This window comes from Periplaneta americana, chromosome 8 (genome assembly GCF_040183065.1).
Source record: "Periplaneta americana isolate PAMFEO1 chromosome 8, P.americana_PAMFEO1_priV1, whole genome shotgun sequence".
In the NCBI taxonomy this organism is placed as follows: domain Eukaryota; kingdom Metazoa; phylum Arthropoda; class Insecta; order Blattodea; family Blattidae; genus Periplaneta; species Periplaneta americana.
Window position 1 is genome coordinate 139677443 of NC_091124.1, and position 17929 is coordinate 139695371.

General features: G+C 36.5%; 1 protein-coding gene across 3 annotated transcripts in view; it reads right to left on the reverse strand.

The window, feature by feature from the left end:
* The window catches only part of PolZ1 (DNA polymerase zeta catalytic subunit), a 303982-nt gene that overhangs the window by 198091 nt on the left and 87962 nt on the right, over positions 1 to 17929 (reverse strand). For all 3 annotated transcript variants that reach the window (XR_011333618.1, XM_069833727.1, XM_069833728.1), the window contains exon 10: positions 1509 to 3791. Coding sequence is in view for 2 of the 3 variants with exons in the window: in XM_069833727.1 (XP_069689828.1) it covers positions 1509 to 3791 (2283 nt within the window). In the remaining variant the exon portion in view is untranslated. The remainder of the gene's footprint in view (positions 1 to 1508; positions 3792 to 17929) is intronic.

Consider the following 17929-nt stretch of genomic DNA (forward strand, 5'->3'; position numbering starts at 1 on the left):
TAAATCATCTAGAGGAAGGGAGTATAATTATAATGGAAAATGCTCCATACCATTCCGTTAGCATTAATAGAACACCAAATACCTCCTCTAAAAAAGATGAAATCAGTGAATGGCTGAAAAATAAAGATGTTAGTTTTTCTCCATCAGAAACTAAGTCAGAACTTTTGGAAATAGTGTTGCCTTTCAAAAGCAGTGAAAAAATGTATGAACTTGATCAGCTGGCCAATGAAATGGGGCAAGAAGTGATAAGACTCCCACCTTCTCATTGCCAGTATAATGCAATAGAACTAATTTGGATCCGGCTAGAAACAACAAAACTTTAAAATGTCGGATGTGGAAGAACTCGTAAATAAGGAACTTGATAATGTGACAATTGAGGACTGGGTAAAATGCGTGCAATTACAAGAGGAAGATTTCGCTAAAAAGTTAGGTCAGGAAAACATTTTAGAACCAGTGGTCATTAATTTACAAGTGGCACAGATGACAGCAAAACTGATGGTGAGGGGGCTGACGACGACGATGTTGGCTCACCATTAGCTCTGCCACTGGAGTAGAAATTTTCAGCACAAAAGGTACGTTTTATTAATTCATCATTTTCCTTAAACGAAACCCAGGCATATAATAACCGCTATTTTTGTAAGAATGTGCTCTGACAGCATGGACATAATGCTATTTATGGCCATGTGAATTCAATCAATTCATTTGTACAGAAAATTACTATTTCAAATTAATCCTATCATTCAATTTATTTGATCAAACTGCGCCTTTGTGTTATTCGACAACTTTATTAACCCTAATAAAAGTAAAACTTACAAAACTGATATAAATTCAGCGAGTTATGTCTGACTCAACTAATTTTTCTATATTTTGTGACTTTTTATTTCATTCGATGCAGTCTGAAGATAATAATAATAATATTATTATTATTATTGTCTTCTGCATCTCTCTATCAAACCAACCCCAGGTAAAGAATCGCGCTCCACAGTTTTAAAAGTACTGCCGCTGAGAGACAGAGACGGAGAGAGTAGTTGTGACAACATCGCGCTCGCATGTTACTGGCTTTCGTGAAGCGTCAGGAGATTTGAGCGCGACTGTAGCGTGTTGAATACAAGGCCACAGAGGAAATCACGAAAATGAAAGCATTATTCACTAAATTTACGAAAATATTTTATGGTACAGATAATCCGATTTTTTCGATTAATTGTTCAGGCCATCCTGTTCATCACCACAGATAATAGAGGTTCTACTGTACATTAATTTGAATGACTGTTAAAAATGAAAGTAATAAAATTACAGTAGCTACCACTTTACACTTAAATGTGAACCATGTCCATCACAAATTCACTTCATATATTAGTAGAAAATAAAAGCTGAAATTTATCAAATGCAGTACAATACAAGACAAACATGTACTGAATGACATAGAGACTGTTCATTATTTGTAATAAATTACAATACTGTTAGTAAATATTTAAACACAAAGAACTAATTTACACAAATATACTTACTTTCTTCTCAATCTATCCTGTTTTTTCTGTTCTCTGGCTGCTGTGGAGGGAGACTTCTGCCTATATGATAATGATAATTTCTTGCGCTTCTCTTTTTGCAACTTTTTTGCAAGTTTCTTCAAGAGTATACCACTTGTAGGTTCATTTAGCTGGTTAGTATATTTTTCATTTCCTGCCACGTTGCATATCTGTAAATCTGAAGGTGAGTTTAGCAAACTATTATCAGTCAACACAAGGTCACTCTTGTGTACCAGTCTGGTACATACATTTGTTTGATTATTAACTGCATATTCCCTTTTCCTCCTTAAACTATTTTCGATTTTACTAGTTTCTTTCTTGATGAGACCATTGATAGTTTGAGGTCTCTGACCATTTCTGACTCTTGAATTTCTGTTACTGTTCGTTTGTTTATTATTCCTTACTCTTCTCTTAATTACAGAGCTCCCATCTTTCATCATATCATCTTTTTGTTGTATAATATCTTCCATATTACCTTGCCATAGAATTGTTTCAATGCGTTTCACTTCTACAGGAGAAACATCCAGTGGACTCTTATATGTGCAAGACAGTGAACTTACTGAGGAATATACAGATGAAGTCAAAGTATCCTTTGCTTCTGTATCAACAGTTAGACTTAGTTTGGGAAGAACTTTCATATCTGTAACAACATTCAAACTTGAAACATTCCTACATTTTGAACTCTGTCTAGTGACTAATGTTCTGTTTATGGCTTTGACCTTTCTTTTGTGCCTTAAATGGGACTTAAATTTACAATTCAAATCTTCGGACTCAATGGGTAATTCTGAAGACAGTGTCTGTCTCTTTGATTGTGATATTTTGGTAGATCTTACCGTCTTTTGTGAACGTTTAATATCAACCAGTGAAGTCTGTTTTTCTGAGTTTTCTGTGCTTTTTTCTGGTGAAACTTCTTGTATTTCTTCTGTATCATATTGAGACAACAGTTCTGCATCAATATCTGATAAATAAGAGGATTTCGATGTTTCTGAATTTTGATCTGATGACGGCCAAGTGTTGGATGTACTAGAATTAGAAAAAAGATCATGCACTTGCAAGTCATTACTTACAAAATCGTCTCCTTCGGATGATCCTGGCTGGGCAGTAAATGAGGGATCACCAATTAAAACACTTTGTCTAAATTCTTCACTATCTTCACGGTCTTCATCAAAATTATTTACAGTATCAGTCATTCCCAAGTCATGGACAGAAACCTCTGAAGTGCATGAAGATGTGCACGTGTTACAACAGACTACCGAAACTGGTTGAAAATTTAATTCTGAATTTGAACTTTCTTCAAGTTCAAGTGAATCAAAGTCTCTGCAAATCAACTCTGTGCTAGGACTTCCACAGTGCAAGCCCAGAACACAAGTATTATCAACATTAGCTTCCGAAACTTCTGCTAAATCTTGCAAAAAAGCATCTTCAACAACATCACACACTATGTTAGTCTCAGACAACTCTGAGGGTGTTTTCATGGCATCCACGAGAATGGGGTTAACATCTTCAGCAACAGTATTTTGCCCTATCTCAAAATCATCTACAATTACATGATCACAAGCAACAGCTAGCAAATCATTTACTAGTGACACACGTTCTTCAACATCAGTCATTGCATCCCCCAAGTCAATATGACAGTTTTCATCTTTGGTATCTATCAATATGGCACTCAATTTAGCTGGATCACTATCACTAATATTTTCCATTTTTCCACTTATAGAATTAAAATCACTTTCCATAGTCAACAATGCATTTTCCATAACAAAAGGCTCACGTCCAACAAAGGATGTTTCTGTGCTTCCCATAAGTACCGAATGATCATTCTCATTGTTAAGCTCAGATAAATTATTCCCACTAACAAAATCATCGCCATTTTCACGTTTCTCTTCTCTATTTAAAGAACTTTTACTGTCATCAATGACTTCTGCACAAACTTTCTTAGCTTCATCACAGAGTTTGTCTCCCTTATTTTCTGATTCAGTAGAGAGAAAGTTCTTCCTAGACTGCAACTTTGCAACACCAACAAAAGGTTTCTTCTTATTTCGAATCTCAACAGGTTTTTGATTATCCACAACTGAACTGAGTGAATTCTTCGAAAGCAATGGCTTAGTCAATGAGCTTGGTGTTACTGCTTTCCCTCTAACTCCAAATCTTCGACGACGTGGTATATGAGGAACATCATCAGCTCCATCTAATTGTGGAATATCGTTACATATATCATCCCAAAATGTATTTTCCCATAATGTCTCATTCTCGTCATCTTCTAACCTACAAAAGAAGAACAACACATTGTGTTTAAGATATAATAGTTAGAATTATTAACACCATAAAATTAGAAAAACTTCACAAATTCCAATTTCAAAATGTAAATATTGACGTGACAATATTCACAAGGCAGATTATGAAAATAACAATCAGTGGTGCAATATCAACTTTCGTAGTATTTCCATCAAATACAATCCTCTCTGAATTAAGATATTGCAATTTCAGTATCAAAATTAAGTAAAACATTATTTTATGTGCGGTAAATTCGAATACTGGTAATGATATTTACTAAATGTTTATCACAACATGAGGAGCATTACTCCATGTAATGAGACTAATGGCATCACTGAAAAACAACTGCATGCAAGATCTTGTACTTTTGTTACACAACATATTAAACAATGGTGAATCAGACATGTTTATACAATCATACCAATATCCAGCTTTTAACTAATTAATTCAGTCTACATAATGATTAATTTTTGGTCCTATTTGGTATACCGTAATGGCAGTTGACTTATATATGTGAACATATAATATATGTCGAACTTTGAGTCAGGCCAAAGGGAAAAACAGTAGAGGAGAAGGATTCGATTCATTGCTGTGGATTAAATTCCGGCATAGCTGAGTGATTAGAGCACTTGATATGTAGAGCCAAGAACCCGGGTTTGATCCCCAGTGTTGGAGCGAATTTTTCTCCTCTAATAACCATAATTAACTCAGGTTAAGACATATTCGTTGTACTCAGAATAATCATTAAACCTGAGTAAGAGTGGCAGTTAAATTCTTTACTCTTTTTTTTTAGGGATAGAGAAGGGAAATGATAATTAAAAAGACAGTAATCATATCACACAACATCAAAGCCTGGAAGAACAACCAGAAATAAAATTTATTACTGCCTTACTGCCCTTCTTGCAACGAAGATAACTGTAAAAAAAAAATTGACGAAATGAGAATCAAACAAACCCTTCAGACATGAGTAAAAGACTTAGACCATAGCTAACTGAAAACATTAGTTTTTTTTTATATAAACGCACGACATAAAATTGTAATAATTTGATGAAAAAGCAGTAATTTCTACATGAATTAACAAGTAATTAAAAATCTTTGCCTGATATTAAAAAGAATATGATAAACACCAAATATAAGAAAATAGGAAAGATTGGAGAAAGGTGGGCTTGCAGTAAAAGACCTGCCCTTGGGCAGAACCCTAAATGATTGAAAGAAACATCAATACATGTTAAACATCTCCTTTCATATTTAAGCATTAAGAAAAATAGCCTTCTACATAGCTTCATGTCATAGATTTTACACAAATACAGAGTGAGACAGCCAGAGCTAGACTGGCATCAGCAGAAATTGTATGCGTGCTGCATCATCACAGTGATCAGACCTCTTGCTCACGTACGTTTCGTGTTTAGTTACGTAAACATGTTCACACAGTGAGAGTGCAGCTATATACCATACATTTAGAGTGCAGTAGTGTGTCCATTATGAAATATAGGTTTGAACGAGTGTTTATTTACAACTTTGTAAAATACGAATCTCGAATAATAGTCGTAACAAACTTCTGTCAGTAATTCCATGATTCGCCAGAGTCTTCTAAAGCAATGATTTACAATTTAGTGAAGAAATGTCGTACAACTGGATCAGTATAGGGTAAGAAACGAACATGCGTGAAGCGTATTTCTCACTGAGATGTTAGATGAAATTGGCCACCGACTAGAGAGAAGTCTTATGACATCATCCTTGTGGCTCAGCAGGTAAGGGTATCACAGTCTTCAATGATAAGAGATACGAAACAATTAAAATTAAAACCTTACAAAATTCGTGTAGTTCAGAGGTTAACAACCCAATTATTTATCAGAGCAGACTTGGGTTTTGCGTGTGGTTCAAACAGTTACTGTATGATGGACTACTTGACCCCATCTTAATTTTTTTATAGTGATGAAGCATGATTCCACCTCACTGGTTACATGAACACTCAAAACAATCGTTACTGGGACAATGAAAATTCACACCATTTACATGAACAAACCCTACATGGACATAGAAATAGATGTATGGTGTGCAATGAGTGGACGAAGACTACTGATTGGCCCAATTTTCTTTGAGGAAACAGTCAACACACAAAGATATACACAGTTCATACTCCATCCATTTTTAATGAGCTGAGTGAGGACGAAAAGTTGTACAGTTATTTCATGCAGGACAATGGCACAGCTCACACTGCTCATGTGCCAATGACCACCATTCAGAAAGTGTTTGACGACAGGGTGGTAAGTCGTGGATTATGGCCAGCTCAATCGCCAGATTTAAATTCCTGCAACTTTTATTTATGGGACACACTGAAAAGTAAAGTTTACGCGAATAACCCACATTCATTTGAGGAACTCACACAAAATATCCAGCACGAAATTCGAGCCATTTCAGAGAATGAACTGCAGTGAGCTACTGAACATGTCTTCAGGAGATGTGCAACCTGCCAAATATCACAAGAACGCCATTTCGAACGTGAATTGTGAATTCGGTAAGTACATCATTATGCTATATTAACTGCAAAAGCACAGAACGAATTCTCCACATATGGTAGTGTCGTTACGTATGAATCAGCCACCGTGAGTGCGTTAAAAGTCCAGCTCTGCATGCATGCATGCTGCAGACCGAAATAACAAGTATCGTGTATATGATTTGAGGCTTTCTTGGCGTTGGTTTGCTAATATGTTTTCGCGGGATATCAGCCGAGTTAAAATTTTGGAATGTTCCAAGCTTTCAACTGCTATCTCTGAAGCCATCTTCAGGGAAGTTGTGTCTGGACAGAAAGTCGTGGGTTATATAGATGTTAGGCTGTCTCAGGTGATACAGGATTGGTTGGCGGATCGGCCAATCCGGGGCAGGGAATTATCATTCCTCGTAAGCTCCGCCCCTCCCGGGATTCTTATGTGAAGTTTGGCGGGCGACGAGTCCTGTTCCGCCGGTTGGAATCGGTTGCTGTCCTCAGTCGGTGATCTTTGTGACCTTGATTGTAAGAGGGCCTAAGCTGGTCCAAGGCCGGTGTCCATGCCTGACTGAGCTGCAATCCACCATCTCTGTTAAAGTTGTTTTTCTCCAGCTTAATCTCTATGGCCTCCTTGATTGTACAATTCTAGTAGTGGCTTGATTTGTTAATGACCTTGGTGTGGTCAAACAGTATTTTATGCTCCTTTTCTATGCTGTGTTGCGCCACTGCAGATTTTTCCGGGTAATAGAGCCTCAGGTTCCTCTTATGCTCTTTGATTATGTCTTCTATTGTGCGGCCAGTCTGCCCTATGTATACTTCGCCGCACTCACATGGAATCTTGTAAATCCCTGGTGTCCTTAGGCCCTGACTGTCTTTAACCTGACGTAGATGACACCGGATTTTGCTCTGTGGTTGATGTATGGTTTTGATATTTAGCTTCTGGAGGATTCTGCTTATTTTGTGTGAGACGCTCCCGCAGAATGGAATGAAAGCTTTCATTGCCGGTTCTTGCTTGCTATCTACGTCTATTGTGTTTCTTCTCGTGGTAGCTTGTTTAAGGGCCTTGTTGATGTCTCTCCAGCTGTAGTTGTTTTGTTGTAGTGATCTACGTAGATGGTCCATTTCTGCAGGCAAGTTGTTGATATCGGATATGACTATGGCGCGATGTAGTAGACTAGTCAGGACGGACTTCTTCTGCGAAGGGTGGTGGAGGCTGAGTGCATTCAGGTACAGATCTGTGTGCGTCGGCTTTCTATATACGCCATGTCCGAGAGTACCATCTGCTTTCCTGTGTGCACGGACAAGACAAGCTACAAGAGTTTCTACAACACCTCAACAGCATCCACGCGAATATCCAGTTCACCATGGAGGTGGAGTCTGAGGGCTCACTGCCGTTCCTGGATATGCACATACACAGGAAAGCAGATGGTATTCTCGGACATGGCGTATATAGAAAGCCGACGCACACAGATCTGTATCTGAATGCACTCAGCCTCCACCACCCTTCGCAGAAGAAGTCCGTCCTGACTAGTCTACTACATCGCGCCATAGTCATATCCAATATCAACAACTTGCCTGCAGAAATGGACCATCTACGTAGAACACTACAACAAAACAACTACAGCTGGAGAGACATCAACAAAGCCCTTAAACAAGCTACCATGAGAAGAAACACAATAGACGTAGACAGCAAGCAAGAACCGGCAATGAAAGCTTTCATTCCATTCTGCGGGAGCGTCTCACACAAAATAAGCAGAATCCTCCAGAAGCTAAATATCAAAGCCATACATAAACCACAGAGCAAAATCCGGAGTCATCTACGTCAGGTTAAAGACAGTCAGGGCCTAAGGACACCAGGGATTTACAAGATTCCATGTGAGTGCGGCGAAGTATACATGGGGCAGACTGGCCGCACAATAGAAGACAGAATCAAAGAGCATAAGAGGAACCTGAGGCTCTATCACCCAGAAAAATCTGCAGTGGCGCAACACAGCATAGAAAAGGAGCATAAAATACTGTTTGACCACATCAAGGTCATTAACAAATCAAGCCACTACTGGGATCGTACAATCAAGGAGGCCATAGAGATTAAGCTGGAGAAAAACAACTTTAACAGAGACGGTGGACTGCAGCTCAGTCAGGCATGGACACCGGCCTTGGACCAGCTTAGGCCCTCTTACAATCAAGGTCACGAAGATCACGGACCGAGGACAGCAACCGATTCCAACCGGCGGAACAGGACTCATCGCCCGCCAAACTTCACACAAGAATCCCGGGAGGGGCAGAGCTTACGAGGAATGATAATTCCTGGCCCCGGATTGGCCGATCCGCCAACCAATCCCGTATCACCTGAGACAGCCTAACATCTATATAACCCACGACTTTCTGTCCAGACACAACTTCTCTGAAGATGGCTTCAGAGATAGCAGTTGAAAGCTTGGAACATTCCAAAATTTTAACTCGGCTGATATCCTGCAAAAACATATTAGCGAACAAGTATTGTGATTCAAAAACAGTAGTGTTTGGTCTTCTTGGCTGGTTATTTGTAAAATTTATATATGAAAGAGAATTTCAATAAACATAAAGCTAGCAGAAGAGCCATAGCTAACGAGAAAGACAGACTATGGCACGACGTCACATCCTTAATCATAACATGGCCAACATTGAACAAGTTTATATATAAATTCACGTTTAACATGAGTTTAATATAGCAATTTCCTTTGTTTTTTAGAACTTTGAACATGTATTTATATTAGACGATTGTCAAGATGGCCATGACTAGACCATGATAATCACGTGAATCCGATTTGTAAGCAGAAGAGCAATGTGATGTAATAAATTTTTGCTGCAAGATTTAATTATCTACAGAAAACTGAGCTAAATACTCTCCATAAAGTGACTGCTAAAATATATTCTACAAGCCAAAATCGACTGTCCTTTCCATATATGGCAATTCGTTAAAATATATAGTTTTTAATAAAAGCAGTCACTACTTTTTATGCCACACTGCTTTCAAAATTATAATCACTTATCAGTGAAATAATTTTAAATGTCCACCACTCTCCCCTTGCTTTGAAATGAATAGTTGTTTTATTATGGCCAGAGATACTGATACTGAACAAAAGAGTGCAGTTGTTAAGCACCTTTTATTACTTCAGAGCTTGTTGACAGGGGTGCAGTCATGCCAGATCGCCATTCCGGTACTTTTTGCTGCAACTTGGGAGCGCCTTGCTTCTTTTTATTTTCACTTTTTAAAACAACAATTGGGGGTAATGATGTACATAACCTCTCCTACCCAAATCCCAATCTTTACCTGCCCGTGGTGCACTCTGCTTCTACAGAAAAGGCAATGGGGATCAAGTCACAGCGGTTTAACCGTTCCATCAGGTGCGGAGGAAATGCTGTATCCTCAGTCTGTCCAGAGGCTAAAGGTGGCAAAACCAACACTAGACTTGTTTTCTCTTGGTTAGCAACAAATTGGAAGGACTAAAAAATTGCTTTCAAGTCTCACTACAGTAAAAGCTGAATGGAAGTTTTTAAGAAGAACTGCTGGCTATACTAGATTAGACAAAAAGAAAAATTTGGATATTTTGAAAGAATTAAATATTGACCTAATTTTAGAGAAAATTCAAAATTATAGACAGAAATGGAAATCTCTTATCCAGGATGCCTAGAACAAAGATACCACACCAAGCACTAAATTACCACCCTTTAGGAACAAGATGTTTGGGCCGTCCGCTGAAACGATGGAGTGAGACCATAACAGGCCACCAGAATTGATACATGATAGAAAGAAGAAGAAAAAACAATTATCTTAACTGCGTCTTAGTCAAATTTGTATTTTATAAAAATGGAATAGTAATAGGTATGCATAATGGCAGTGCAGTATTATTATTATTATTATTATTATTATTATTATTATTATTAATAATAATAATAATAATAATAATAATAATAATAGAATATTTACCTGCGCACTGAAGGCAACATATAATATCCCACCCTCTTATTTGACTCTTTACGTGTACGCTTAAGCCTACATATTCTGAAAATGTTTTCTACTCAGTTTGTTTTCTTTGATGTATGGAAGCATCAATACAATAACTATTAAATGGAAAGTTCTTGTTCTGGTAATAATGTCATTCAGTGTAAATCCACATTTAAATCGTCTTGGAAATGTGATTATTCATTGTAATGGTTACCCTATCAGGAAAACAAATTATTATTATTATTATTATTATTATTATTATTATTATTATATTCATAATAATAAACTTTTCGCGAAGCGCCCTGGTACTATTTTATTTTTGACTGCAGTCTCGACTGAAAAACATTACAATTTTACACATGCACACAACACAATACTTCGTAAGTCTTAAATCACCTAAAGGCAACTAACTAACTGCTGAAGTGCTGAGGGATCATTACGTGTTTCTAAACCTAGAAGTTATCTGTATATTTCACTGCGTGCTGGATCACATCCTATGACTGCTTACACTACCTGCCCAATCAACACTTATGCACAAGTAGCCGCTAGGTGACTTTGCATATACTAATAATGTTAATAGCGGTGGGCACTGCCTGCCACCTAGCAGCAAAATAACTTTGATTGAGCAGACAGTTTAAGCAGCTATGGGATGTGATTCAGCAGACAGTGGTTTATTTCTAGTAACACTGCAAAACTGATAACGCACTTTTCGTTGAGAAAGAGCCTTCTCATCACTCCCTTTTGCTCAGACTAGCACAGGTTTCACTCAATTCGAGCCTTCTGCCCCAAACACGTCATCAGTAAATTATTTCTACAGTTACTTCTTATTCGAAATCATTCTGATACCACCGCAGTTCTACGTAAAACATTTCAAAGAATATAGCCTAATGATATTTTTTCCCTCTTTTAGAAATAAATTCCTGCTATATAAAAACATATTTTAAAAACATAACCTCATAAAACGGGTCCATTTTGTGTTTTGATTGAAACTTAATTGGAGTAAATACTAAGTAGTCATGTTTCGTAGGTATTTGGTTTGACAAGAAATGACTCTATAGTGAGTGACTTTTCAGATAAGTGTCTTGAAGCAATGTGGTTCCCAGTAATAAATGTAGATAGTGAGAATGGTTTTTCTATCTGTTCAAATTTATATATTAACAGCTAAACCAATCTTTGCTCAAAATATATACTGAAGTGTTGATGTACATGAGGATATGTATTTTGGGAACAGTCTAGATATATTAATGAATGAAAGTCAGCTTGTGTTACTGGTAACATTACACAGATTTCTTTAATTTACATAACAATTCATATCTATTCTTATAAAGTTGCAGTTTAAATGCTACTTTGTAATATTAGACAACCCATTCCAATTTTATTTAATGAAATACATCTTTTTACATCCCAGTTTGAAAGTCAAAACATGATCATGTCTTTCCTTGGTATAACTGATCCTTCAATATCTGAGATCCCAGACACTATCATCATCGACACTTAAATCATTTCTAAGTCCATGAGATTACTCATTACCAGGGAAAGGATTTATATGTAAATACATATTTACTTATAAAGCTAATATAATTTATATTTTGCATTATCTTTATGTTTCACAATGTGTAGGGTTGAAAAATCCTACTTTTATTTTCCATATTTTTCCATATTTTAGAGTTTAGTACATATTTTCGTTAATTTCCATATATTTTCCATATTTCATATAAAACAGTCCATATTATATTAGGTTTAACAATAAAACAAAACAAAATTCCATTAACTTTTAAAAATACATTTCAACAATAGAGATTTAAACACATGTTCAGTAATCCCTTTAACATCAGAGTTATTTGAAAATTAGCAGTCCTATCAACAATGGGAAAGTAAGTTACAAAACTGTATTAATTTAATTTAAAATTTTTAACAGACTTCAGTTGTGCAGCTCAACAGTTAAATGCCAGTCAGAGTACACATAGGTTCAGTTTTGTAAATCATACTATAAAGACGGTAAATATGCCAAAAGTACGTCATTCAGTCAATTTAAAATCAAAACTAACAAGTTACATTTCAGAATTTAAAGAAGATGGTTTATCAACTGACAATAAAATATTATTTTGTAATTTGTGTCAGTGTGCAGTATCATCTACACAAAAGTTCCTGGTGCAACAACACATTACAACTAGTAAACATCAGGCCAACAAACAACTAAATTCCAAGCAGAGACAATTGTTTTTAACACAACCAACAACATCGAATGTAAGATCTGAGTTTAACATCGACCTGTGCCGTTCTCTCATCTCTGCTGATATTCCTCTCTACAAACTAAAGAATAAGGTCTTCAGGGAATTCCTTGAAAAATATACTCAACATACAATCCCGGATGAGTCAACACTTAGGAAGACGTATGCTCCATCCATCTACGATGAGACAATACAGAAGATAAGAGATGAAATTAAAGATAGTTCAATTTGGGTTTCCATTGATGAGACTCCCGACAAAGAAGGTAGACTTGTTGGTAATGTAGTTATCGGTTTGTTAAGTGAACAATATTCTGAACGAATTCTTTTACATTGTGATGTTCTAGAAAAGTGCAATAACAAAACTATAGTTAAACTGTTCAACGAAGCTATGGGTATCCTGTGGCCAAAGGGTATTATGTACGATAATGTGTTATTCTTTATTAGCGATGCTGCCCCTTATATGGTCAAAGCTGGACAAGCATTATCTGTTGTATATCCTAAATTGACTCATTTTACTTGTGTGGCGCATGCATTTCATCGTGTGGCAGAAGTGGTCAGAGACAATTTCCCTAAAGTAGATTTGTTGATTTCATCAGTGAAAAAAGTATTTCTCAAAGCTCCCAGTAGAGTTAACGTGTTGAAAGAAATGTACCCTGAAATTCCATTGCCACCAAAGCCAATTTTAACTAGATGGGGTACATGGCTAGAAGCAGTTGAATATTATGCCGAACATATAGACTCTATTAACAATGTTCTCCTTGCATTGGACTCTGAAGATGCAGTCTCAATTGATACTGCGAAAACAGTTACCTGTGACATAAGTGTGAAGAATGACTTAGCTCACATTCAGCATACATTTTCATGCATCATAAAAACGCTCAAAAGTCTCCAAAATAGGCACCTTTCACTATCTGAAAGTTTTGAAATTATAAATAGTACTGTGGAACAACTGAATCGTGGTAGAGGTAAAGTTGCAGATGCAGTAAGAGCTAAGGTGGACACTGTACTTTCAAAAAACCCTGGATATGAAGAACTACAAAAGGTTGTTGCTGTGATGAGTGGTGAATCAACAGTGAAGATTAACTTGGACTTATCCCCAGCAGACATTGTGAAATTGAATTATGTACCAGTTACTTCTTGTGACGTCGAACGCTCTTTTAGTCAGTATAAATCTATCCTCAGAGACAATAGAAGAAGATTCACTTTTCAGCACTTGAAAGAAATGTTTGTAACCTATTGTTATGGTAACAGACAATAAAAATTGTGTTTTGTTGAAACTACATTGGAAGATAAGGTACATCCATTATATTTTTTGTTTAGTTTGATTAAAATGTACCAATATTTAACGTACATAGTCATTTTTTTATAATTTTAAGTCCATATTTAATTCCATATTTTGGTAAAAATCCATATTTAATTCCATATTTTGGTAAAAATAACTACATATATATTTACATATTTCATATATTTTTAGTCCATATAAATCCGTTCCCTGCTCATTACATAATTTCAAGGGAAAATTTGTTCCAGGGCTGGATATCGATCCCGGAACCCTTCACATAGCGTACAAATGCTCTAACGACTGAGCTACCCCAGGAACTATACACGACATTGTTACAATTCTTCCCTTTATATCCACACAACTCAAATGAGCTGACAAGATCCCAGAACCCAACTTTGAGTGCACACAATTCTGTGTGACTTAAATTGTGACTTTCTGTTACCATACCTACAGTAACGAATACATTTTAACCAATTTAACTCAACTTTGCTCTCACAACTTCTTTATCATGTCAACTCAAATCTTAAAATAAATATTAAAAACCACAGAAAAAAAAAATGAAACTGAAACATTGACCCCTAGTGTACACTAAAAGGTAGAAGCTCCCTATGAAGCAGGCTTGAATAATTTCAAGGGTAGCTCAGTCAGTAGAGCATTCGTGCACTAAGCGAAGGGTCCCGGGATCGATACCTCGCCCCGGAACAATTTTTCCCTTGAAATTTTCAAGCCTGCTCCACAGGGAGCTTCTACCTGAAAGCCAGATTTGCATATTACTCATTACAAGACCATTGTTTTCTTGATGGGAACACTAAGTGATATGTGTTATAAGCTAAATTTACTGAGAGAGCCTATAATTCACATAAATATTCAAAGCAGATAAAGAAGAAACTGTTCACTATATAATCGTTTGTTAAAAAAAAAATTACTATTAAATAAAAACGCACTTACAGCAAAACAATGTTCCCCAGAATCAAAGAATACAATTGCAATGTAAACAAGAAACGAGATAAAGAGCACAAAATACAGTAAATTGCTCTCTGCTGTTCATTGCAACGAAAAATGTGTATGTCGAGTTATATTGGGTTTATCATCACAATGTGTTGTATCATTATCTGAGAATTACACATGCTTCAAGTGGAAAAATGAACATTTAAATGACAAGGTGTACTCCCTATTCACAAGACGGAAGGACACTTTCTCATTTCATTAAATCAATGAACAGCTTCAGAGAAGCAATTTGACTTGGCTTAGAAGCTTTACATAATCGGATTATGGGTATAAACAAGTACATCCCCCCCCCCCAAAAAAAACGTTATCTGCATTCAAAAAACCATAGTGCTGGGACAAGCGTACATATTGTATATCATTATGAAGGACAGTATTGAAAGTAAACAATGGTGAGTACAGTGTATTGTTCCAAGTTCACACTTTGACATAACAGTACGTCTCAATACATTTGGAAAGCTCCTCCTAATGATGAGTAAAATCTGAATCATAAATGGCTACAGCAGCATACAAGTAATTCCAATTCTGGAGTCATGATAGCATTTTATTTCAACTCAACATACAGGCATATTTTTTTTTAGAGTGACATGCCTTTCAAGTAATAAGTTTATAATTCAACAATAGTAATCAGAAGGACTTCATTTTGTAATTCTTGTATTTACATATATGCCTGGGCAGATTATTTTCTGAAAATAAATTTTATATATGTAGCATATACAGTGTCCCAAATTGATGTATACACTCTTTGAAATACTATTTCACAACAAAGAAAAACGATGGATTGGTAGGAGGGATCACATAGAGTGGCCAGCTAGATCTCCAGATTTGTCGCCTTTGGACTTTTTTTTTTGTGGGGCCATTTGAAGTCAGTAGTATATCAAAAAAGACCCAACAACTTAGAAAATCTGGAGCATCGAATAATGGAAGTGGTACAAGATATTCCTAAAGCCTGGTTAAATCATTCCTTAAATGGTTTCTATGATTGACTGGCACACTGTCAAGCAGCTGAGGGCTACCAGTTTGAACACAGAATTTAGAAGGTGAGCTAGCTTTGTTTTGTTTTTGTTATGGAAGGAGTATTTTATTATTTTAATATCCGATACACTTTTCTGTTTTCTTGATTTAGCAACACTGAATTTGTACAGAAGTATCAAGTGTGGGTACTTTTTGAAAAGCTCTTAATGAGCATTATTCAAAAATAAAAAAATATATATTGGGTGTTCCATTTAAAATAAAAGAGTCTGAGTTATTTCCGGTTAAACCGAAAGTAGAAAAACTCGGTAACACTATTATTGAGTTCTTAGTATATGGTTATTCCCACACACCAAGTTTCATGTCACTGAACTACATGCTTCAAAAGTTACTTAGGTGGAGCGAGACTTCTAACTAATCCTCTCTCTGTGTGTATATTGACATTTTTAATTTATATATATAGTGCCTCTCATTGAGGTTCCGGCTGATATGTGTATCTATTATCAGGCAGTACATCTCACTTAACGATATGGTCAGAGGAAGAACAATTATTGTTTGTATGCATCTGAAATCTGATTAGTGTAATATGTAGCTAATTGGTGATGTATGCGATGGAAGGGGGAAAGGAACTGGCCATCTTATCCCATTTTCTCCTAGCCTAATTGCCTCATAAGTGGTGCCTTGTTTGTATCACTTGTAAGGTTCAGATCTGTTTTTAAAAAGTTGATTAAACAACAGTATTTATGTAATAACTAACCTAAAATATAGAGAGGTTTTTTTTTCCCTACCCATGGGGAATTTCATTCTTCTGCCTAGTGGACAGAAACACACTTCTTTAAACACCCCAAACCTTTCTGACTCATCCCGAATGTTTGCATTAGTAATGATCCTGTGGGAAATATATATACACCGCGATTCAAAAAGGATAGTGCAAAAGTAAAGATCACTATCCAGAGTGACAACAATAATAAACAGTCAATTATTCAAAATAGTGAAAGCAACAGGTCTCAAGTTATTGTGTGTTTATTTGTTAGCTCATGTCATCACCACCAGAGACGTAGTGTAGTGCTACACAAGATAGCAACATCGAAGCAAGCAAGAGGAGTTTTGCATCATGGAATTCACACGAACAAGGGGCTGTTGTAACAGTACAGTGAAACTTTAGGATTGAATCTGGTATGAACGCATCACATAGAAACTGCATTGCAGGCTGGGTGACATAATTCGAAACTTGTGGCTGTTTATGTCCTAGGAAATGTCCAGCCTGTTCTCAGACTTTGGAAGATACAGTAAACAGGATAAGAGTCGCAGTCCTAGTAAGTCAACAAGGCGGGATAGTAGGTAACTACAGGTGCCATAATCCACATCCATGGTATGCTGTATCTTATGGAAGAGTAATAATACCCTCCCAGAACATTGGATCGACCATGCAGAATATGACTCACCACTGTCACACTGGCCTCCGCGATCGCCAGACTTAACCCGCGACTTCTCTTTGTGGGGGTATACCAAAGACTTCGTGTCTGTCACCCCCATGCCACAGAACCAGAACGACTTGAGACGACACATCACAAAAGCAGTTGAGTCAATATCTGAGGACATGCTGGCATGAGTCTGGACAGAACTGGAGTACCGTCTCGACATCTGTCATGTCACCAACAGGGCTCAAATCGAGATTTTGTAGTGCACAAATAAAATTTGTAAGTTAATGCATCTTTCCATGTTAATAAAGTTGTGTTAAGTTCGTTCAGTAATGAATCAGCTTTACTTTTGCACCATTCTTTCTTAATCACCTTGTATAATACACATATATACAGTAAAACTTGATGGGGGGGGGGTCTGATGAAAAAAGAACATGTCAGAAAAACATGTAACTGAAATGGTATTTAATTACATCTGCAATAGCATTAATAAATTAATAACATGCGATTATTTTACAAAAAAAAAAAAAAAAGTCAGTTATTCTGGACTGCTTGCTCTTGTTTGCTCCTAAGGAATAAATCATCCCTCAAACTGTGATGTTCCATAATTTGTTCAGTTACATTATAATATACTACGAAACATTTCACTGTTTCTAAAGCAGTGACAGCATCATTAAAGGAAGGACACAAGACTGTTGATGCTGGCTCATTATTTACACCAGCGGTTTTCAATCTTTTCCAA